At 37.7% G+C, this 23,611-nt stretch overlaps 1 protein-coding gene across 1 annotated transcript in view; it reads right to left on the minus strand.

The window, feature by feature from the left end:
* COL19A1 (collagen type XIX alpha 1 chain) overlaps positions 1-23,611 on the minus strand; it is a 172,939-nt gene that overhangs the window by 60,059 nt on the left and 89,269 nt on the right. Inside the window, exons 13-15 of the mRNA XM_058801774.1 lie at positions 21,411-21,464; positions 20,688-20,723; positions 8,606-8,653 (exon numbers count right to left, since the gene is read on the minus strand). Of these exons, the coding sequence (XP_058657757.1) occupies positions 8,606-8,653; positions 20,688-20,723; positions 21,411-21,464 (138 nt within the window). The remainder of the gene's footprint in view (positions 1-8,605; positions 8,654-20,687; positions 20,724-21,410; positions 21,465-23,611) is intronic.

Below are 23,611 nucleotides of genomic sequence, written 5' to 3' on the forward strand. Positions count from 1 at the left end.
ATATGTATTTCAATGTGGAGACATTCTGGGAGAAAAACTGTTTTACATTAAGCATTTTTGGACTGTTAAATGTCAGAGTGAAGGAACATACAGAACTCTAACTTAAAGATGAAATCAGATTGGAGCTTTGCCTGTTTAAAAACAACTTACATCAAAGTCAGGGACTGAGAAGATGAAAAGAGATTCCAAAACTCCAGAGCTTTAGCTGTGAAGAAAATGTTTTGCATTGTGCCAGGAGGCTGACCTGCAATGCAGATATTATCATTGTTCCGTAAGGTTTGTTTTATAATTGGTTAAGTACAACATTTGTTCACTGAACTAGAAAAGAAATTATGTCAAAGAAATATTAATGTTCTATAAATCAGATAAATGCAATCTGAATTTAAATTCATTTTGATGCCACTCTAAATGATTATGTTAAGAAAATCTAACAGCTCTCCATTCATTTATTTATGAAGATTTTCCACTCTGTCAAACTAACTTTGTTCATGCTTGATTAGAAAAACTTGTAATCTCAGAGAATAAGCTGATTATTAACATAAGGCAAATATTGTAATTCCACAGAGTCCCTCCAAATATGTAATTTTAGTAAAATCAATGTTGAAATACTAGATATGACAACAGATTCTTAGTTTTATGAGGTATTTAATTTATTACTAAGATAATGCTAAAATAACTTCCTCTTAAGTGAAGTATTTGGTATTATAAACACAACTATTGGAAATAAGGAAGTTCTTTCAAAAATATTTACTTCAGGACACCTGCAACCCAAGGACACCAATCCCAAGGAATTTAAAGTCAAGGATATGGCTGTGATATTGCAGAATATTTTTAAATGCTTTAACCCAATTCACCACTGGAACCAGGGAAACCACCATGATGGAGAAATAATCTGTTTAAATACATATAAAAGACTTTAAAAAATTTGCATTAATCCATAAGAATGAAGTTGTTTGTAGCTATGCTGAGAATAAACTAGAGCTAGTCACATAAAAACCACTGAATTGTCTGGGTTGGAGGAAAGTCTCGAGATCACTCAGTATAATACCTGTCCTCAAGCAGGATCAATTGTCCAGGACTGTGTCTACTCAGCTTTTGAGTATCTCCACAGATGGAGACTCCACAACCTCTCTGGGCAGCCTGCATCAGTATTTGATGAACTTCACATTCTTTCTTGTGTTGAGATAGAATTTTTTGGGCTTTGGTTTTTTTTTCCTTTTTTAAAGATTTCTTACCCCTTGCCTCTTGTCCTGTCACCAGCTATTACTGAGGAGAATGTGTCTTTCTCCTTTATTCCCTCACATCAGACATTTACACACTGATTAGATTCCCACTGAGCCTCCTCCAGGCGGAAGAGTCCCAGCTCTCAGTCTCTCCTTCCACAGAAGTTTCTCCAGTTGCACCTTGACACCCCTGAGGAAATCTGTGTCTTCCTTGAGGTGGTCTCACCAGAGCTTAGCAAAGGGGAAGGATATTTCCCCTGACCTGTTGGCCGTGCTCTTTCAAATGCAGGCCAAGATATTGTTGGCCTGTTTTATGCCACAAGGATGTGCTGCTGGCTCATGGTCTGCTTAATGTCCAAAGAGTTCTTCTACACAAAGCTTTCCTCCAGACAGTTTGTTTTCAGTGTATGCTCATATCTGGGGTTATTCCTCCCAAGATGCTGAATTTTGCATTAGCTCTTGTTCAACTTGATTAGCTCTCGGTTTCTTCTGCCCCATTGTCCAGGCTGTTAATGAGGACACTGGACACTACTGGCTCTAGGAGCAGCCCCGTTAGTGGGGTACACTCATCTCCAAGTGGACATTGTGCCCCTAATGAAAAACTTCTGGACCTTGTTTTTCATATGATTTTCAATCCCCCTCACCATCCACCCATCTAACCTGTACTTTGTCAGCTTGGCTATGAAGATAATGGGAGATTATGTCAAAGGCTTTGCTAAAGCTGAGGTTGGCATTCACTGCTCACATCTCATCCACCTAGTTAGCCACATCATGTTAAAAAGCAAGGTATTTCATCAAGCAAAATTTTCCTTTCATAAATCCATGGAGACTATCCCAATCACCTTCTTGTCCTCCATATATTTGGAAATGGTTTTCAGGAAGATTTCTTCTTTCACATTGCCAGGGATTGAAGTCTATTTGCCTGTAGTTCCTTGCACCTTCCTTTGCGAAGACAGAAGTGATATTTGCTCTTTTCCAGTCTTCAGGAGCCTCTCCCAGTCACCATGACCATTCAAAATAACCAAGAGAGGATTGTATTGTGTGAGCCCTATGGACAGACAGCTGTGTCCTCCATCTGGGTACGAAAGTCTGGCAGCAAACAGCTGTCACTGCTCCTTCCATAGCGCTTGGGTCCTGTGCCTTGTAAGCACCATCCCTAAGGGTGTGCATGCTGGACAGAGAAGGTTTGCTGGCCTCTTCGTGCCCTCCTGCACGAACTGCTGAGCCACCTGCTGCATCTCCTGGCTGCCTCTGCCATGGCTGCACAAACTGCTCCTACAGAGGCCTCATCCTGGCACCGGCCAGCAGGGGCCTGACCTCCCTGCTGCGGCACTGCTGCTCAAGGACAGAGCTTGTCAGAAGCTGCCAGAGCCACCCTTACCTGAGCCTCACCTGGAAGCAGCAGGCATCCTCAGTGGCTTCCCAAAAGTGCCCAAATCCCAGAAAAAGTGCCTAGAAGCTTATAGTAAAGCAGGGCATCCCCGATATCTGGGGAGAAATGATGCATCTGACTCCATGGATATCAGAAAGTTAATTAATTACTTCATTATATTATATTATTCGATACTATATTACACTGTATTACACTGAATCTGCACAAACTTCAACTCCACTCAATTGCACAAAATCTTGTGACTGGTCACCCACAGTCCTGACACACACACCTGGATTCAATTGGTCAAGGAATCAAAACACACCAGAATCCAATTACCTATTCCCTTCAGGTAAACAATCTTCCACAATGCATTCCACTTGTTCTAGAATACAGGAGCAGTAAATGAGATAAGAATTGTTTTTTCTTTCTCTGAGGTTCAGAGAATGTGGATCTCAGAAAATCCTTGGGAAGTTGTGACTTGCTTTTCTCTGTGAAGAGAAATGCAGCCACAGGAGCTCAAGAAGGCAGCAAGAGGATTGTAAAGAAGCAGAAACTGCTGCACAAACTGCTGTGTGTTTCAGCTGTGTGCTGGGCCTGGCTCTTCTAGAGGCCAGCTGAGAATGCAAAAATCATCCTGTCTAGATTTCACAGTACAGCTATCTAATAAAATTGCCTTGATCCTTCACATTAAGAAAATTCTTGGAATTCCCTGAGGTATTATATTTTTAAAACGGAGTAACTTTCAGAAAAAAATGGTATTTATAAAAAATGCACCAAGTTCAGGGAAAGTCCCTTCTACAAAGATATCCAACTGAAATGAAGCATTACTTCTCAAAACATTTGGAATATTATTTTGGAAATATAAAATTCCAGCCAGAGTCTGGAAAGCTTCATGTGGCCTGTAAACTATAGGTAGTAGAAATTTTTAAGAATACACAGCAACATAGCAAAATTATTTGAAGACTTCAGAAAATTCTTTGCATGGGAACTGAAGGCCCCAGTGGAATTTTTTCAGAAATTAATGGAATAGTGATTTGATTGTGGAGAAAAACTCTAAATACCTCTTCAATATAAAGAAGACATTTAAAAACCCAGTTGCTAGAGGCTAATGGAAGATTAGATACATGCTAAGTGTAAAATAAAATGCATATTTTGAAATGTGTGATTGACAAGAAGCACTGGAAGTCAGAATTCAAGGAGATTTGCAAAGAGTCTGTTGTTGATATTCTTTGAAGTGAAAACTGGACTTCTGCAAAAGATGAGCTTACCTAGAAAGTGCAAGATGACTGAGAAAAGTAATAGGTCTGCACAACACAGGAATCCAGGAAGATGGTGTGGTAGTCCACTGTGATTAAATTCCACGCAATGCTAGGTTAGTAGCCAATCTCAGTATTGTTTGTGGGTTGGTAATGCTGGACCAGGGACTTTTCTGAGCAATGTGTAATTACCTTCTGAAGCTCCTGATGTAATTCTGAGCAGTTGTATAATAGTATCAGGTTGCTGCAGCAGTAACATGCCTGAAGCCAATGTGATGGACACTGAAAAATGATGTATGAATGCAATGCCTGCCCACAGAGCAGTCTAGTGTTCCTCATGCAGGAATGAGTAGCTGTTTCTACTGGCCCTTTTCTTTCAGTGACCAGAACTAAAACCCAAAACTCCTGCTGAATAAGGTCTCATGTCTAACACAAAACACTTCATTTAGGATCAAAAACCCTAAAAAATGTTATTCAAAGTCACTACTTGTAGAACAAGAGGAAACACCAGACCTTTTTAAGAAGAGCAAACATTTGAGGACTCCTTGAGCTCACAGGAAAACACAACATTGATAACAAATGTGAATGGTAAGTGTCAGGGGTATCTTGGCAAAAGGAGAAACACAAGTCTCTACATGCTCACACAAAATTTAACTACATTCACTGATGACATTATTACAGCCCTTTAAATGAGTTTTATATAAGTCTCAGGTTGATCGAAGAATCAGAAATAAGTTCACTGTGTGCTCTTTTAATTTGGCCAGGTTGTGATATAACCAGGTTATGATGTCTTCTTCCATGACAATTACATTTGCTTTCAGAGTAACAGTCTAATTAAGGATGGAAAATATGTGATGAATCATTGAATATATTTTAATATTTTTTGTAGAGCTAATGAAAATTCTAGGAAGTTTCTTTTGTGTATATGAAGCTCGGTAGTAAACCATGCAAAATTGAAAACAAATTCCTTCACTTCATCTCAAAACTCTGCTCCTCCCTTTTTAGTGCTGTGTAAAGAAAACAAGATATGTAAGTCTGAAGGTCATTATTTGTACCCATTGCTCACAAAGGCTGCTCTCCTGCATAAGCCAGTCACAATGAGAGGAGATAATGGGGATGAGAGGGAAAGGTGTCACAACAAGTGAGGAAAGAATGGGAACTGATGAGTCTACTCTTAGAGACACAACCAATACTCGTGATAAATGCTAGACTATTAATCCAGTTGTTTATTCAGAAAATAAATATTTATGCATTTTGGTACTAGAATAGTATAAGAGAAGTAATATGATTATGAATCCAAATTTTATTTATCATCACATTCATTGCTCTCCATTACTTCATTACTTGAAACCCTGTAGTAAATCTGCAATTTTCTGTTAAATAAAGCTAAAAAATAGCCTGGTCATCCTGATACAGGGCCCTTTAATGCTGTACAAAACTAGAATTTTCAGGGCTTCTCTCTCCTTCCAAATGATCTCCCCATACTACATTTCTGTGAACATATCACACTAGTGTACTGCTTTCTGCAAACCTTTTTATTCTTTAGGAGATCTGGAAAGCATCCAGCAAGACCAACTAAGATAGAAGATATTTAACACACTTCTGTCATCAATTTCCATTGCTGACCATCATCTAAACAAGTAAGAACCTAAACTGCTCTTTGATGTGGGAGTAAGATGATAACCCAGTATGACCATACAGTAGTAATATACTATATTACTATATTATATATACAGTATAATATATCAAAGACACACAAAGTGACATATTCAGTGTTTTAATAATTATGCATGGGCTCAAATGACACCAGTAACTCTGGTCTACAGTGCATCTATCAGACAAAACTGCTACCACCTTATCTGAAAAAATGTATTGATCCCCCTTTACACTTGAAATAAATGCACCACTAATCTAATTAAGTAATGATGTAAATTTGCATTCCTAAGCCTATTTGATGTACATGTCAACAAGCATTTTAAGGTTGACATAAGTTTGAACTCAAAAACTACAGTTATCTTTATGTTTATTATAATAATAGCAACATTTACTCTATTTCTATAATAATTACTATATCTATTTTTATGATGTGATTTTTTGTGCAGATTATTCCTGTGAGATGAAAGAAATACTACTATTCAGACTTATTCCTCTCACTAGGGGCATAATTTTCCTAGTTCCCTCTTCAGTGAATGCAGGGAGATGGGTGCCCACTCTGGGACAGGACACCTTTGGTATTTCTTAGTAGCTCTAGTATTAAACCCTGATCTCTGTTGATATAATAAAACCTCACTTAAAACACTCTGAAAATGAAAATGCATGCTGTTTTCCTTGCTTTTCCACTCATTTTCTATTGCCATTTACCTGTCACTAGCTCTAACCTGAGCCTTCTATATGTTTCTTCAATATGGCCATTAACACTGTTAATTCTCCTTGCTTCAACGTGTATTCCGAGGTCTGTAAGTTACACACTATATGATTGTCCTCTCAACTTCTTATTCATCTAAGACCAATTTTCAAAGGAGCATTTAAAAATGCTCCAGATGCAGGTAGGTTAAATTTTGAATATAGCAAGTACCATATGAATGGCAACTTAAAATAAAAGTTCATGTTCTCAAAGTGAATAGATACTTTCAAGTGTTTCTGGAATGGCTTTTTTCCCCCTAATATGTTACAGTTCCAGTCTTCAGAATGGACACAATATTGTTTTAGGTCTGAATAATTTGTGGGAGAAAAAAATATTAGCTTGTTACACACTCAATAATATGCTTTAATCTTCAAAAGACAGCCCATGAGAAAAGCAATAACTTCATATAATGTGAAAGATTTGAAGGATCTGCTGAAAGTAGAACAGAGGAACATGACATCTATAATTGAATACAAAGGAGCATTTAATAGCCATTAGATGTGCACTGTCCTGTTTGTCGTTAAACAGAGCAGAGATCTTGTTACAAATGGTATGTTATTGTGTAATTAAATGTATTGGAAATGCAAGAGCACATGGGAGTTGGATTATGCCTGCCAACACTGTTGTTAATGCTGGGGCGGGAGTGGCCAGCAGAAGGAGAATTGTTGTGAGCATCTCACTGCTAGAAAGATAAAGACAGATGCTGAGACTCCCCAGTCTGCTGTTCCCATTGTTTGGCTCATGGCAGCTGTGTGCATGGTGAGATTACAAAACCATCAGTGCTCCCATTTTTATAGGGGCTGGAGTGTGACAGCAGCTCAGTTTTATGTGTGAGTAGGAAAATGTCCATGATGAAAGTGTCAACCCACTAATTCCTACTGCAAAATGAAAAAAAAAAAATTAAAAGTATTTCCAAATCAATTTATCCACCATTAAATACAACACAGTGTGTTAACTCTGAACTTTTGCATACAAAATGAAGTTCCAAGAGTGAAGATTCTAAAACACAAGAATCTTTATAACAGTTCCTAAAGAAGAATCAGTCTTTTTGCAGATTCAATACTCTACAGAACAACTCTAAAATATACTAAAACAGGATACAACTATTTTTTCACAGTATCCTATATATTTAATTGCTTAACTGTGATAGTAATAGTAATTATAAAATTCTTAATAAGGACGTCAATATGCTATTAAGTGCACTTTAATAACATTGTCATCACACAACTTTGAATTCTGCATTACTACACCGAGTTTTTCTGATCAGATTCTCAATCCTTAGTGAGAAACATACATAAACTCAGCTTTCATGTCTTCATGTTCAGCTTAAATGGAATTTAGTACTATTTTTAAAACTTTACAACCAACATAAAACATAGCTTTGAGGTCTACATGCCATTACTCATTTTGTTCAAGGGCTAGTCTTCTGTTGGTTTTATTACTATTATTGGAATCATTCAATTAGCCTTTAAAAATTCACTGTAGTTTACTAAGATCAATGATGAGAAACACTTAATCTTTTTACTTCAGATATTTTAACTGTGATATTGAATATCAAGATGCCTAAATAAACCAAGAATTATTGAGACCCAACTTCAGAACTGCAAACTGGCCACACACTTAATTTGTAAAAATATTGAAATGCTTGAGTCTTAATACTTTTCCAAACTTTTAGGAACATACTAGATTATAAATTTACAACAGTGAATTAATTCTTGTGATACCACAATCATAACTATTTGTTATCTGCTCTAATGAATTATCAAATTCAGTAAGTCGGGGAAAATAAAAACAACATGGAGAAACCAGTCAGTTCATTACTTAATCATATTAAAATTATAAAAAAGCAAAGGTTTATTTAATGTATTTGGCATATTCTGCACCTCCCCCTCCAGTCCCCTTTACTGTGTCATTTGTACACATATGTTGGGTGCTGACACTTGCATAATGGCATTAAAAGACCTGGGTCAGTATTACTGGTTTCTACTAATATCTTAGATAATGACCCTAAATTCATCTTTATATATCTTAGATGTTGCAAAGTATAGTTCACCCCTACTAAAAAGGGAAAACTGAAGTTTTAATATTACTTCAGTTAAAATTACAGCAGAAACATACTGCACAAAACACAATACAATACATCTGTTCTGCCAGTCATTAAAACACTTTAGATAGTTGAAATTGTTAAATCTCCTTCAACTGAAGAGAAACCTCAAGTGTCAAGGCTCAGTTTGTTGTCAGCATGCTTCATACTCAGCTGCTACCTCACCAGTTTTTATTAGTGCTAGGCAGAAGTCACACATCAAGCTGTTAGCACACTGACCAGTTGTTCACCAAGTTTACTCACCCTCTGACCTTCTTTGCCAGGTGGACCTTGGGGACCCTCCAGCAAACCCTGAAAATACAAACATTAAACAATTATAACATTCAGTGCTATTCTCATCCTCTTTTCTACAGAAGTAAGACTAGACCAAAGATCCAGATGGCAAGACAAGGCATTTATTTCTAATAATAAGAATTGCCTTTTCCTAACAATTCCTTTACTGTTATATTAAGGTGCAAGAAAAAGCACAAACAATAATTATTAATCACATGCCATCATATAAAGGCGGTATCCTTTGGAAAAGAAGAGGTAACTCGGCACTAATTAAGCATAGTTGTATTTAACTACAATATTACTTGAAAAGTGACTTATCTTGTTAAGTTAGGATGCCATAAAAATTGACCAAAAAAGTTATTTTAAATGAAAGACAACTTACTCTACAACAGAAATTCAAATATAGGCACTGAAGGGGGAGGGAAAGGCAGGGAGAGGGAACTAAATATAGCAGAAGGCCTTATGCTCACTGCATCCTAAGAACCAGCCCTGTGCTGCTTCCTCTGCAATTCTGGCTTGGCTTTTCAAAACACTTCAGGGTCTCTTTTTTTCCTCTCTCTCTCTCTCCTGAACAGGCGCTGGAGCTTTGAGTGTTTTGAATATATCCTTGACTCGTGAGATTCCTTCTGAACTCAATGCAAGGATCTGCCTTTTTCAGCCAGACACCAAATCACAGAGCAGTTCTGATGCTTTGGGGATTTAATTTTATATCTGATTACTGTACAATGTAATCATAAAGCCTTCAAATAACATCTCAGAACAACTTAGAACAGTCATTCCCCCCACTCTCCCTTTTCTTCATGAGTCACCTTGGAAAACAATTTAAAAAATTACATTGAGGAAGCAATCCAATTTCCATTATAGCAACAAGAAATGTGAAATAATTTTAAATGTAATCAGCAAAGAATATGTAACAGTTCTGCATTGTATAATCAAAAAACAAAAGCCTTGCATGTTATATTCTTATAGATGTCACACAATTAAAGAACTTATGTTTTATTTAAGAATTTTAAATACTAATATTTTAAAATCTTTAAAATTACTCAGACTCATGTGTTGCTTCAGCATGATTTATATCTTTGGTCAAATTCAAACAACTTACTTAGAATCAGTGACACACATTTAGTGACCCAATAAGGGTGAATTGAGGTGCCTTGACTACCATAATTTTTTTAAGTACCCAGATTTCTAGAAAGGAATTTAAGAAGTTCGTTTATGATCTCTAATTCCCAAAATAAACTTGAGAAAGTAAATAGGCATTCCAAAGCTACTAGCTCATACATTTTCAAGTAATGTTTTAAATTGATTAGAATGTAGTCTGACTTCAATTTTAAAATGAAGTGGTCACTTCAAGAGCTTTTCCATTTCTACCATTTCTCTGTTTCCAAACACTGAAGCTAAAAATATATCTTAGACAGTATTTCACTACAGGATATTTCTCTTATCATTTCAGTTTATAATGTAAACAGGATAAGGTGCAGGATCTTTTACAAAACTGATGCACACCATGTCCATCTTTCACCATAAGTTTATGTAACTAAAATATGCATGAGAACGTGTGTCCAACAAATAATATCATGGTAAGTTAATTACAGTGCAAGTTATGTAGCTTATACATTCACAAACCCATAAAGGAGCATGTCAATGTGACCTCTGTAAAGCTTCTTTACTTTCTCATCTAGGTAGTGTGGAACTTGCAGTGTTCTGTCTAATGGTTAGCAGTATTCTAAGTCTGTGAAGAAATTCTGAGAATTCAGGAAGAGGTGGAATTTTGTTTTGTTAATTTTTCATTTTAGTGACAACTTTATGCAGGGGAATGAGATGAAAACCTGTAATGTCCATTTTATGGGGAGGAAATTCTTAGCCTCCTAGATCTGTACAATAAGGCTCCAAGGGGACAAGAATTACACAAGAATGCAACTGCACAATAGTGATAATTAATAGCCAACATTTTTATCCAAGGAGTACTTTTATTCTTTTTCTTCTCTCTACAATATTATTGTCAAGAAAAAGGAACCAGATAAGGAGATTTATCTTCAAGGAAAGGGAGGAGAGCTGTGTACAATTGGTAACTAGGCAGGGAGGACTCCCCTGTACAAGGAGCCACATCCTGATATTGAAACTGAGGTAAAAGTTCACACCAACCTCAGTGGGATCTTCCGTTTAAAAATTGATAGGACAACATGGGCCCTGTTAACCATATTAACTAGCTCTAAAACTGTAGCAACTTGGCCAAAGTAATGCCTTAGCAGTGCTATCCCTGCTCAACATTCACTGAAAGAGATCATGGAAAAAAACTGCAGAGGAAACCTGCAGGAGAAATGAAAAAAAAATACCTTCTACAGTGAATTCTCTCTAAAGGGATGAATAAAAGATCTACCATTGAAATCCTACAGGACTTGGCAATGAACAGAAATACATGTTTGTAGGAAGGCAGACTAAACTATCTACTTAGGTTGCATTCCTATTTAATTTCTGGAGATCTTCCTTTGGAGATCAAAGATCAGATTTGACTGCCACCAGCCATGGATAGCACAGTTGGTCAGAGGAGCCCACCACCACAGGTAAAGGGATAGAATATACACTGAATATACGTATCTATAGCTATCTATCATCCATCCAATCTATGGTATATGGGATATACTGAGGATTGTGTTCTAAACAGTATATCCACATTTATGTCAGAAGGCAATCTATTCCTCAAGTATAAAGTCTCCAGTAAGCAACAGCCAAAGCAATTAAGATCATAGAACCACAGAATGGTTTGGGTTGGAAGGGACATTTAAAGGTCATCTAGTCCAAGCCTCCCGCAATGAGCAGGGACATCTTCAACCAGACCAAATTTCTCAGAGTCCTAACCAACCTGGACTTGAATGTTTTCAGGGATGGAGAATCCACCAACTCTACGGGCAAACTGTTCCAGTGTTTCATCAACCTCATTGTCAAAAAACCTCATTCTTGTATCTAATCTAAATTTACCCTCCTTCAGTTTAATACCTCCTTCAGTTTTATCCCTTATCCTATTTCAACAGGCTCAGCTAAAGTCTGCTCCCACCTTTCTTATACCCTTCAGGTATTGCAAGGCAATTAAAGTCATTCACTATGTGTCACTGTCACTTCGATACTTTTGACCTGGCAAGAGCATGGCTATGGTGATGAACAGAACAATGCCTAGGAACAGCACAAGGCACTGTGAGGTATAAAACCAGCCTATTCGTGTGACATCAGGCTGGCAGGAAGATATGCTGCATCCTTTGAGGTCACCTAACACACATGGGCTTTTCCTGACTCTGCCAGGCCACCTTTGAGGCTGAAAGGTGCCAGCCTTCTACCCACCTTGTGGAGCAGTCGATTAATATAACATATACAGTCTATAAAGCCTGTTCCTGCCATGGACAAGCAAGCCCCTTGGAGTAACATACCTGAAGGAGCTTGAGGAACATGAAGTAGAAACCTCTACAACATTACCATGTAGCTTGGGGAAAATTAAAACCAGTAAAATGGAGATGCTCCTAAGTGCAACTGAAACTTAGAAAATCTGCCACAATGAGTCAGGGTGGCTGTGAAGAGAGATGATACATGATGCACTGGTAGGCACAAGAGGGTGGTACAAAATCTTGGAAATGAAGAGCAGAAACTTGTGAATCTTTTTATAAGAGGTAAACCATAAAGGGAAGTATTAATGACAAGGGAAAATATGCTGGTTAGCGCAGAGAATTGAAAAAGCAACCACACTGTGAAGAACACATGGGCAGATATTTAAAGGAAATATCATCAAAACTTAGTGTAAGTTGATGGAAACTAGGAAAAAACAACAGGTTTAAAAAATGCTGCAATAGTGAGTTTTTAAAAGATTTGTATTGAAAATATCTGTAGGATATACAATTTTAGTACTTTAACAGCTAATATTTTTTGAAAGTATCAGGTGATAAAAACTAATAAAATTATTTAACTTGACACAGTAGAAGAAAAATATGTTAGGAAGTTACAGAAAAATCAGTGAACATCTCTGCCACTTACTGTAGAAGGGCTAAAATCCTGTCATGTGACTCTGCAGGTAAAAAAGCATTTTTAAATACCTGATACATCAAAACAAGCATCTGCAGAGACATAGTGGAGACACTGTTCATAAATGTAATAACTCAGAGAAAGTGCCTAAGAACATATTCTCAAAAAAGCCAAGTTTTTATTGTGACTCCATGGTGAAACAAAGAATGTTAAAAAAAAAAGAAAAAAACCCAGCTGAAATAGAATAGTGAGGTTACTTAAAGCTGTTATTCATGCTACTTCTCCCAGAAGATTATGGTTGATGCCAAGAGAGCAAAATATTAGACAATTACATATATTTTTGGGATCTTGTAAGTTGCTTCAAAACATAGCTGATAGTTTTTGAAGCAGAAGGGTAGACAGCTGCCTTATGTACTTGTAGATAGTGTTGCTGGAATACATTCTGAGCCGGAATAAGTTTCCTTTTCAACATATATTAAATATAATACAAAAGTTAGCAATAATAATGCAGGTCTAATTAAGGCACAAAATTTATTTCATTTATTGACTGGTTTGTGTGTTCTATACACAAGCTACTTTCATCCAGTGTTTTCTCACTATGAATTCCAGCAAACACATGACCTCAGTTTTTACAGAATAAATGCTATTAGATGGGGAGCAAATGTATGTAGTTTAGTGAGATAAGTCAAACAAAGACAGAAACAAAGTTTAAATTAGGCATGCAGAAATGCCTTGTGATAATGTAAAAATAGATAATTTTTTAATAATTTGAATATGCAAGCTTTTATACTGATAACACTTGCTACTTCAGAAAGACCCAGCTATAATAGATATGATTTTGCCATGCAATTTCAAAACATTATGATGATAAATAGAAAGGTGTAGTTCCACTGATACAGCATCACTGCTGAAACATTTTTAAAAGCAAACTGGTGGCAGTTCCCATTGCAAGAAATTGATGTAGTTCTTTTAAACACAGTCCTTGTTCAGGATTAAGAAAAGCTGTCACATTGTTGAACTAAATTTTCAATGATGCCTCTGTAAACTCCCCAAGTAGAGCAGCACGGAATCACGGTAATCAGCATTCAGGTAAAAAGTGACCACAGATTTCCAAACTCCTGACATAGCACAATGGGTGATCACGGTGAAGAACTGCAGCATGACTGACTTGAAGAGCACTCTCCAGCCACCCAAATACTGCTTGTGGGGTGTGTGGTACTGCTGTGGCTGCACTGATGTAAGAGTGGCACAGCATCCCACACAGGATGCAACAAGATGCAGTTCAAGAGGTCTTAAAGGCATCCACTTAGTCTGGAGATGTTTGTAGAGAACAAGTTCTACTGTGCAGGTCACTGTGATCCTTCTACCCTATTCTGAGATTATTTTTCTCTTTGGCCTTTACATATTGAGAGTAAATGACTGGCTTCCTCTCAGCTAAAAACACACAATCACACTCAGCAAGCAAAGGAACTCAAATATGAATAACTTTCCTCCAGTCAAGATGGTCAAAGTGTTGGTTTCTCTGCTATCCTCAAGGCAGTTTGCTTGCTGCAATAGTGATGCAGCCCTATCTTGAACCCCAAACAGGAGGATGAGGAAGTGAGAGACCTTAAAATTCAATTACCATAGTTTCCTCCTCTTGCCCAAAAGATTGTCCACCACCACCCACACGGAAGCCCACAGAGCTTGCAGACACACCTCACTGTTACAAATCTGCTACAATGGGGAAAACGGCACAGGAAAATCAGAGGAGGATGACTAATTTCCTGTTGTATTACCATTTATGAGGGAAATTAAACTACCTCTATCTTAAGCATTTCCAAACATGACCTGATCTCAGTCACATCCTTACTGAAGTACCTTGAGACAGCAAGTGGAAAGATTTCTACACCTGCTGGGCCCCTTAAATTTACGGCAGTGACCATACTGTTCTGCTGTTACACCACTTTTCTTTCTAAACTGCTTTCAATCCATTTACTTCTACAGAAAAGGAGACAGCATTTAGCAGAAGTATTTCAGTCTGCCAGAAAACATGATAAGCTACATTTTCTTCACCTTTTTTTACTGGAGTGAACAGAAAATATGTTCCTCACTGACATCATTATTCTTTGGATTTGGCCATTTCTTTAGCTCTCTCTGTTAATTAACCTTAAAATATACTTTCCTTCAGAGACAATAATTTGAAATTGAAATTGAAAGGGTAATTTCACCTAAGTTTACATTCATGAACTGAGTACTTTTATCAACATAGGTTTATTTGCTAAGCAAAAAAAAGTATAACTAAAATCCTGAAGAGTAAATCAAAATTATTCAATACCTTGATGTCTACCGCATATGGGACAATTTTCAAATCATTATTCTAATGAAGGACATAGAAATCACATTCATGCCAATCTATCAGAGTAAGAATTTTTGAAAAACAAATTTACTGTAAGGTTAAGGCTTCAATCATCACTTGTGCCTTCACTATCAGTATTACTGCATAAAGAAGATCAAAACCTCACTGTAACTAATAAATAATCTTCTATTTCAGCAAATGGGTAATCTTAATAGCACCTGCTCCCATAATGAAAAAGTGCTTTTTGAAGAAGAGGATATTTCTAAGTTATACTGTGGAAGTTAAATGAGCACTGTATTTAATGAAAAACAACTAAACAGTTTAGTATTTTCAGGAAATTAATACACCTCATTTAAAAAGCTCAGACAGATAAACTTCAGATTTTTCTTAAAGTAAATGTATGAAAAGAAGAGATTTAGACTGAAAATGTAATTTGCAATCTATACTTTCTTTAGTTAAATAGGATTACTTTCCTTCACATCATTACATGGAAAGAAAGTGAAGGTAATATTATTTGACTGCTTACTACTGGAGAGCACATATCCATTTCTTTAACTTCACATGAATAACTGAGGAGAAAGCTGTGCAATCTGTAGCTGATGTTTGTTTAGAAAGGGGAGAGCCAAAAGTTACAGTGGAGCTTGCCCAGACCTGAATCTGCAGCTTCCTCCCACAGCCGCCTCCACACGGCACTTGTGCACCAGCTTCCTTGGGATCGCTTTAACCAGAGCCAGGAGCCAACATTCCAAATATCTGTTTAGTAAGCAAGTCCTGAGGACTTCTGTCTGTGACCGACTTAAGCCTTGGCTTCTGAGTAAACACTTGGTGCCATCTGGGTGACTATTTTATAACTCCTGAAAGGGATAGGTTCGCAGGAACGTACGGACGGACGCTCATTTTCCCCAGGAACTAAAGGCAGCGTATCGAGTGTCGAGGGGAATAGTTCTCGTATATTTTACAAGGGATGGCTGTGCCACCTTCCCTCACCTGTCACTCTTGTGACACGGCACGCACAGGCTTAAGCTGGGATACCAGAGCGGGCAAGCTGCGGAGCCAGCTGTGACCCTGCAGAGCACAGCCCCCAGCTTCTGCCTCTGACTCCCACATCTAGGCAAAACCACGCTACAGAGCAGTACAATCCCTCCTTTCTACTCACTGAAGGTTCACCAGCTACAGTGCAATTTATCAGGGAACTTAAGCTTTAAACATCCCCCATATTGCTTCATAAAGTTGACATAATAGAGGAGAAAAGTTCAAAATTTAATCGCAGCATTTATTCACTAGACACCTGAAAAGTACTAAAGGAAAGAGACATCTACTACTCACAGAGCAATTCAGAGCATACCAGAGAAATTAGACACAGCATAAAAAAGGCTGAGAATCAATCATGATTTTGGACTGCTCCCATAAAAATACCACCACAAATGAGGAAAAAAATACATACATATATCTGGACTTGGGGAGTGTTAACTGACTCATAGAAACACAGGAAAACTTTACGCCCTTAATAAAAGGGCTCAAATATTCACATATATATGTCAAATTTACAAAAAATGTATTTGTATGAATAATGCCCCAGTCAAACAAATGTACTTAGAACTATTGAAATTGCTGATTTCAACAGGGTTCTATGGAAATCCTATAAAATTTAGCACATATTTCTTCTTACAGATTAGCATATTTTGCATCACAATGCTCTTTCTTTTCTCTAATTCTTCATGCATGATTGATGAAATTGTATTAAGATTATGTATCGACTTTAAATAAATGCGCAGAAACACATGGAATTCTAATCCCATCTCTTTCTGAATTCTGTCCTATTGCTACAAGTGAGAAGTTTTGTTAAACGTTAATGTTGTTGGGATTAAAGTGTGAAATTTCTGTTAACTCACATCAAACAGGAAGATCCAGAGCTCTACTTTATTTTTCAGATGCACTTTCTGAGCTATGAAATTTCAATTTCAAACTCATAAAATAATTTTTGCATCTTAAAAAGCAGTGGTATTGTTTTGCCTATTTTGCAGTTTGGCATATGCTCATCTATCTAATAGGTTGCTACAGCTGTTGGGTATTTATGAATTCTGCCATACATACTGCCTTGAAGTTTCCCTCATTCCATACTATAATGTCTATATCTGTCAGTTGAACACGTAAAATATATTTTTGCCCTCAAGGTACCAATCCCTTCATTCTCTTCTCTATTTTCTCATGTTCCTATGTTGCTCATGCTTCTGAGCTATGTGGGACTTCCTACTCATCAGGGTCGCACAAACACTTTTAGACACAGAGTCACTGACATCTTTTAGACTTTTGCAGGTGCCAGTAGCACAGACAGAAAAAAAACCCAACAAACCCAAGAATTTCTACTGCATGCTGTTACATACTTGTATAGATTACCTACAGGCAACTCTCCCTGGACCAACCAGCTGCTGCAGTTTTTTGTTACTTTCACACTCCCTGTGCTAAGGATAGAAGCATGGAACAGGTCTGTGTATGGGAAGAACATTCTGACCCTGAACAAGACTACTGATGGTCTACTTTATACTGAAATAAGAATATATGATAGACCTCATACAGCTTGCTCCACTGATGTACGATTTCTATGGAAATACACAGGAATGGAAAGGCTGCACAGGGCAGTAGAGCTCTGCATGATGCCATCATTTACCACCTGTCTCTGTGTGCAGTGGCACTGGGGCAGAAGGTCGATGACCCAGGCCCAGTTGTCTAGTTTGAGCAAAAGCTGGTCCCTTTTAATGTTCCCTTCCTCCCTGCCCAAGAGTCATACTTAGGACTTAGTTCTAACAGTGTGTCATCATTTTCACTTCTCTTCTCTCCCTGCCCCCCAGCATAATTAATTTATCTTTCAGATAAAAATAAGTAATTTTCACATTAGAAAAAAATACAAATTACTGGAAGCAGGGGATAAATTTATGACATTATGCCTTCATCCCAAATGAATGGAACATTTTAAAACTTTAACAGGACTCATAATTGAAACACTTACATCATATTTTGGCTATAACAGCATGAATGGTTCTGACACAGTAAGTTCTCATTAAGTGACATATGAACGGTGATATTATCTGACTTACTATTTATTCACAGCGAGATATGACATCTTCCTTTCATGATTATATATCAAAAGAATCACAGCCACACAGAAGCCACACAAATAAAACCACTCTGAAAACTGAATTTTCCCTTAGCCACAATCACTCATGTAATTAATATTCTTTTAGCTCTTGCCAAGAGAAACACACAACGATTTACAGTGGCCAAGAGAGAAAGCCTTCCTGCTGGGCTGTGCATTCCCACTCTGCTGTAATCTGTCTTCAAACTGCTAAACCCATTCACACTCACTCTTGTCTACATCACTTAGTAACATCCCTCTGAAGACTATGTCTGCTTTCCTAAAATTTAAATCTTTTCTTTTTAGAAGTGTAAAGGCGACCATCAGTAAATGTACCAACACAAAGACACCTTGCTGTGGTGGAATCAATGAACTGAAGCATTTGCAAAGCATTTTGTAATCAAAGAAAGGCAATTCTTTGACATCCATTTTATGAAATTGGATCACTTCAGGTACAGAAGGAGCAAGTCCAGTCACCTGAAAGCAGTGTCCCCCGGCAGCCAGGAGGGATAAAACTGTTCTGGGGGGCATTGGGCACAGCATGGCCAGCTGGGCAAGGGAGGAGATTGTCCTGCTCTGCTCTGCACTGGAACAGCCTCACCTTGTATATTGTGGGCAGTTTTGGACACCACAATATAAGAAAGATATAAAGTTCCTAGAAAGTGTCCAAATGGGGGCCACAGTGAGAAAGAAGGGCCTCCCACGGAAGAGCAGCTGAGGGCACTGGGTCTGTTCAGCCTGGAGGAGACTGAGGGGAGACCTCACTGCAGTGACAGCTTCCTTGGGAGGGGACAAGAAAGGGCAGGCACTGATCTCTGCTCTGTGGTGACAGTGACAGGACCAAGGGAATGAAACTGTGTCAAGGGAAGTTGAGTTTGGGTATCAGGAAAAGGTTCTTCACCCAGAGGGTGGTTGGGCACTGGAACAGGCTCCACAAGGACATGGTGACAGCACCAGCCTGATGAATTTCCAGAAGCATTTGGATAATGCTCTTGGGCGTGTGGTGTGACTCTTGGGGATGGGTCTGTGCAGGGCAGGGAGTTGGACTTGATGATCCCTTCCAACTTGTGTGTCCTTTCTAACTCAGCATATTCTCTGATTCTTAGTATCATACTACTGACCTCTGAGTATGATTCTTAGGAAAGCTAAGTGACCACAACTGCAATTTAAGACAATGAACACACACACAAAAAAAGAGATTTAACATATCCAGGTACTTCTATCAGAACAGATGTACTAATTTTTCAATCATTTACATAAAAAACCTCAAAAAGACTCTTCTGTGGTGTTAGAGCACACACAAAATAGATATCCTCAGGTTTTTTCCCTGTCTTATCTTCAGATGTGTCTGATTCCCGTTCTTATGATCCCTTCAAGGCCTGCAAGAATCTATCTAAAGCAAGACAAACTCCAATGCATCTACTACAGAAAAATTTCAGGTTACCAATATTTTAATAATATATGAACTCTTCCAACACACAGTTTGTATATTCAAGAACTAAAAGACATAAATGGACCTGTTTGCCTCCAGTAAGATATGAACTGCAGCAAAGAGCCACTGATCTTGGGACAAAACACTAACTTCTTCCCAGGAAATAGAGATACGGGATATTATAATTCATAATCCAAAAAACAAGAAGTCTAAAACACAGCAACTTAATTTTGACACCTAAAGAGTAGAATTTATTTTTGTCATATGGTTCTCTGTTATATCCTTCCATGTTTGTAAGCTCTAATGGAGATCCTGCTGCTACAGTGTTGGAAATTAAGAGAGGGAAAAGACCATGTATAAACTATTTACACTATAAATGACAGTTCTTTTGAAGTTTATTTAGGATTACATGGGTAATATGAACAGTATAGATGTGGCTCATAACACTGAGTCTGGGAGAAGAGCTACTCATGTTGTGAAACTACAGCCTGGGAATTTGGAACCTTTTCTCATCTTTTTCCTTTTTACATTTTTGCCATACTCTTTTGCACCATTTGGAATTGGTTTTGCCCAAATAGACTGTTCAGAAGGGAAGGGCTTTTCATTTCAGCTCATGAGCAAAACCACTAGAATTCATAGAATTCAGACAGAATTTATTACTTTTATGAAGTAAACAAGACACACCCTGCAGAGTTTTGGGGACACTTTTCTTCAGGCTTTGTACATGCTTGAGGCCTGGATTGCAAGGAAATAAAGAACATTTTCCACCATCCATACAGCAGTGTCTAGCCAGAATACAATACCCTAAAAGCATTGATCATTTTTGCAACCTTCTACTGAAAAATAACTTTCCTTAAAATAACAAGGGAACGCCTTCACAAGAACAAGTCTATACTATTTATACATGGAATAAACAAGATAATATCCTTGTTAGCATTTGGGAGGAAAGAAGATGTTTTAAACCTGCTTATTTTTATTTATATTTACAGAATTACCTACACAAGTCGTACAGAAAATGCAGAGGCACTCTGATGAAAGGGACTTTTAGACTTATTAAGGGGAGTATTCACATTGCAAATGAGTGAAAAACATGCAGCATTTCTTAGGGATTTTCTTTTGGCTGTACTTTACATGTACTCACACTCAAGGCAGCTGGTCCTGGAGGTCCTGCATCTCCCTGGTTAAAACAGCAGAGGAAGTAAATCAACAATCTCTTTAGTTATACATATTTAATCTCTAGACCTCTTAGAGAATATGCAGCACTGCAGAAATTATTTCAGTACAATCATTAAACATGTTGATTATGAAAATATGTGAGCAAAGAGATATTCTTCTCCAGTAATGGCAGACATATACACAGTTCACCACAGGTTAAAGAGAAAAATGTGCCAGGCCTCTGCATAAATGAATCACAGCTTAAAAAAAGCAATCCTTCAAAACACATTTCCATATGTCAAGTTACAAGCTGCAGCTTACATGTACAAGGTGGCTACTGAAGCCAGTGTGACAGCTCACATATGTAAAGAAATCTGACTGTGTGAATATTCACAGAATTAGGTCACTGAGGTACAAATCACATCTGAGACCATCAGGTTTAGTTCATGGGAGCAAATTAGTGCAGCCAGAGAGCAATTCAGAACACCAAATTTAGGCTCTTGGTCAGACCTCCTTTTAAAATTCATTGTGATAAAGGGTACTCATCTTTTGCATGTACAGTTAGCCTGTACTCATATTCTTTAACCCTTAAGTTGCACAAATGGCAGCACTGGGTGTTTGCCACACATAGTAACGGCAACATGAGCAAAACTGAAGAATATCATGCACACTTACATAAACATACAACTTAATAGATTTAAAAATGTACCTTTTCTCCTTTGGGACCAGCCACACCAGGACTACCAGGGTCGCCTTTCAGTCCCTGGGCAAAACGAGAAATGCATATTTGTTGTTATCTGTGAAAAATTCTGGGATGAAATCCTGTAGCACTGTGAAGTAATATACACTAAACAAATAGGCCTTAGAATTCTATCACATTATTAATGCTATCTCAAAATTCTTTATTTTCATTATTTTGTCAACAGACACATATCTATCAGAGACCACATGTGTCTTCAATACATAATTAAACATACAGAGCCATTCTACTTTATTGTGCCCCATTTTGGTAAGTAGTGAGAGGAAATGCAAAGTTGTTTTGCAGTCTTGCATGGCCAAAAATTATAAAATAGAATATCAGAGAAGGTGCTAGTACATTCACTTGAACTCTGCTAAAATTGGGAAAGAGGCAGAGGTGGACAGAGACCTGCAGATTTTATGTTTTAAGTAGCAGTGCTAAACTGATGAGCTCCAGGAAAGTACAGCTCAGAGCTGCTGCACATCTTCCAATACTCATTTTCACCAGTGTTCACAAAGGCAATTGGAGAAATAATTGATTTCCTTCATACCTCCTTCTTCAGTTCTGCCTTCAAGAGACAAGCAATTAGTACTGCCCAGCCTTACACCTTGCATACACAGCCATTTCACACTCCCAGGATCAGAGTGGTTTGGGTTGGGACGGACTCCTCAAACAGGGACATTGGCAACTGGATCAGGCTGCTCAGAGTCCTATCCAACCCACTCATTAATGTTTCCAGGGATCTACAGCCTCTCTGAGAAACCTTTTCCAGTGTTCACCATTTTCACTGTAAACTGTTTCCTACTTACGCCTAGTCTGAATCTACCCTCTACAATATCTCCTATACAACTCTTCGACTAAGAAGTTCTCACCAGAAGCACCCAAAAAATCCCCACAAAATATCTTTAGTACCCAGCACACAATCTTTATTGTCTTCTCCTTGCTGCAGAACAAATGGGAAAATGAGGGATTTCAAAATAGGCCCAGCAAATTCAAGCCATTCTACAGCAATGAATGAACTTAATTATCATGCTGTACCACGCTATCAGGAATTCATTTTTATTTAAGCTAAGAGATTTGTCTTGTGCCTTCTCTCTGACCGCTGCTTTAGTGGCATGAGAGACTGTGTATATTGAAAGTCAGAGACACCTCTACAAGTTCAAAGATTTTACTTAGAAATGAAATGGCAACAATGGAGAATACAAGACCAAATTATAATAAGATGCTCCACAAATAGACCACCATATTTATTATTCTGGAGGTTAAATAGGTCACGGGTAGAAAAAAGTCATTTACATCTGAATTAGGGTTTACAAACTAAAGTTCTTCCCAGCTCCCTTTTTGTCCTTGCAAACTCTCTTCCTCAGTTTGCAATTATTAGGAAGATAGAGACAACTGGCACGAAAATGGTAACTAACATCTGTGCCTTGGTGGGTACAGAAACATGAAATCAATGAGTGTTCTAAATACTGCGTATTTGTGCAACTTCACTTCCTGCTAAAATTACATTAATTCACCATCTGGAAGGAACATCATTTAGAACTATATGAGCATTTAAGTACCCACTTTGGATTAAATTTGTGGTTGTTGTAAATACCCCTGATTTAGCGTTGATTTGTTCTTTATTAAGCTTGCCAAATATGTAATAGTTAAATCAGAAGTAGTTTTGCTGTTTGAACTTAAAAAATGTAATAGGCAGATGGATTCAAAAGCCAAGCCAAAAAATTGCTTTCTTTTTACAATCTGCATATTTATGACATAGCTTTAATATTGTCTCCATTTGCTACATTTTACTTTCAACCTCCTTCTGAAAGAATGCATAAAACACAACCAATCCATATATTTAAAGCCATTTAAGGGATTTTTCAGGTATGCAAACTGTATGGATTTGGTTCAAAATCAATACTAGCAAATCTGCCATGGAACAATAGTTATGAGTTTAGGAATTAGCTCTTAGGCTCTATGTTTACAGAAGATAAAAGATAAGGCTAAAAAAAATCTGCAACTCACAGATGGTGACATATATCTGTGTGTCTCTACTGAATAGAAAATGCAACTGCAGATGAAAGATGCTGAGCCTGAGCCATGCACTTTCAAACTACGAACCTTATTTTTTTCTAATTGCTGTGTTTAAAGCTTTTGGCAGTGTATCTGCAAGGGCACCTTAGTGA

The sequence above is a fragment of the Ammospiza caudacuta genome, chromosome 3 (genome assembly GCF_027887145.1).
Source record: "Ammospiza caudacuta isolate bAmmCau1 chromosome 3, bAmmCau1.pri, whole genome shotgun sequence".
Classification (NCBI taxonomy): domain Eukaryota; kingdom Metazoa; phylum Chordata; class Aves; order Passeriformes; family Passerellidae; genus Ammospiza; species Ammospiza caudacuta.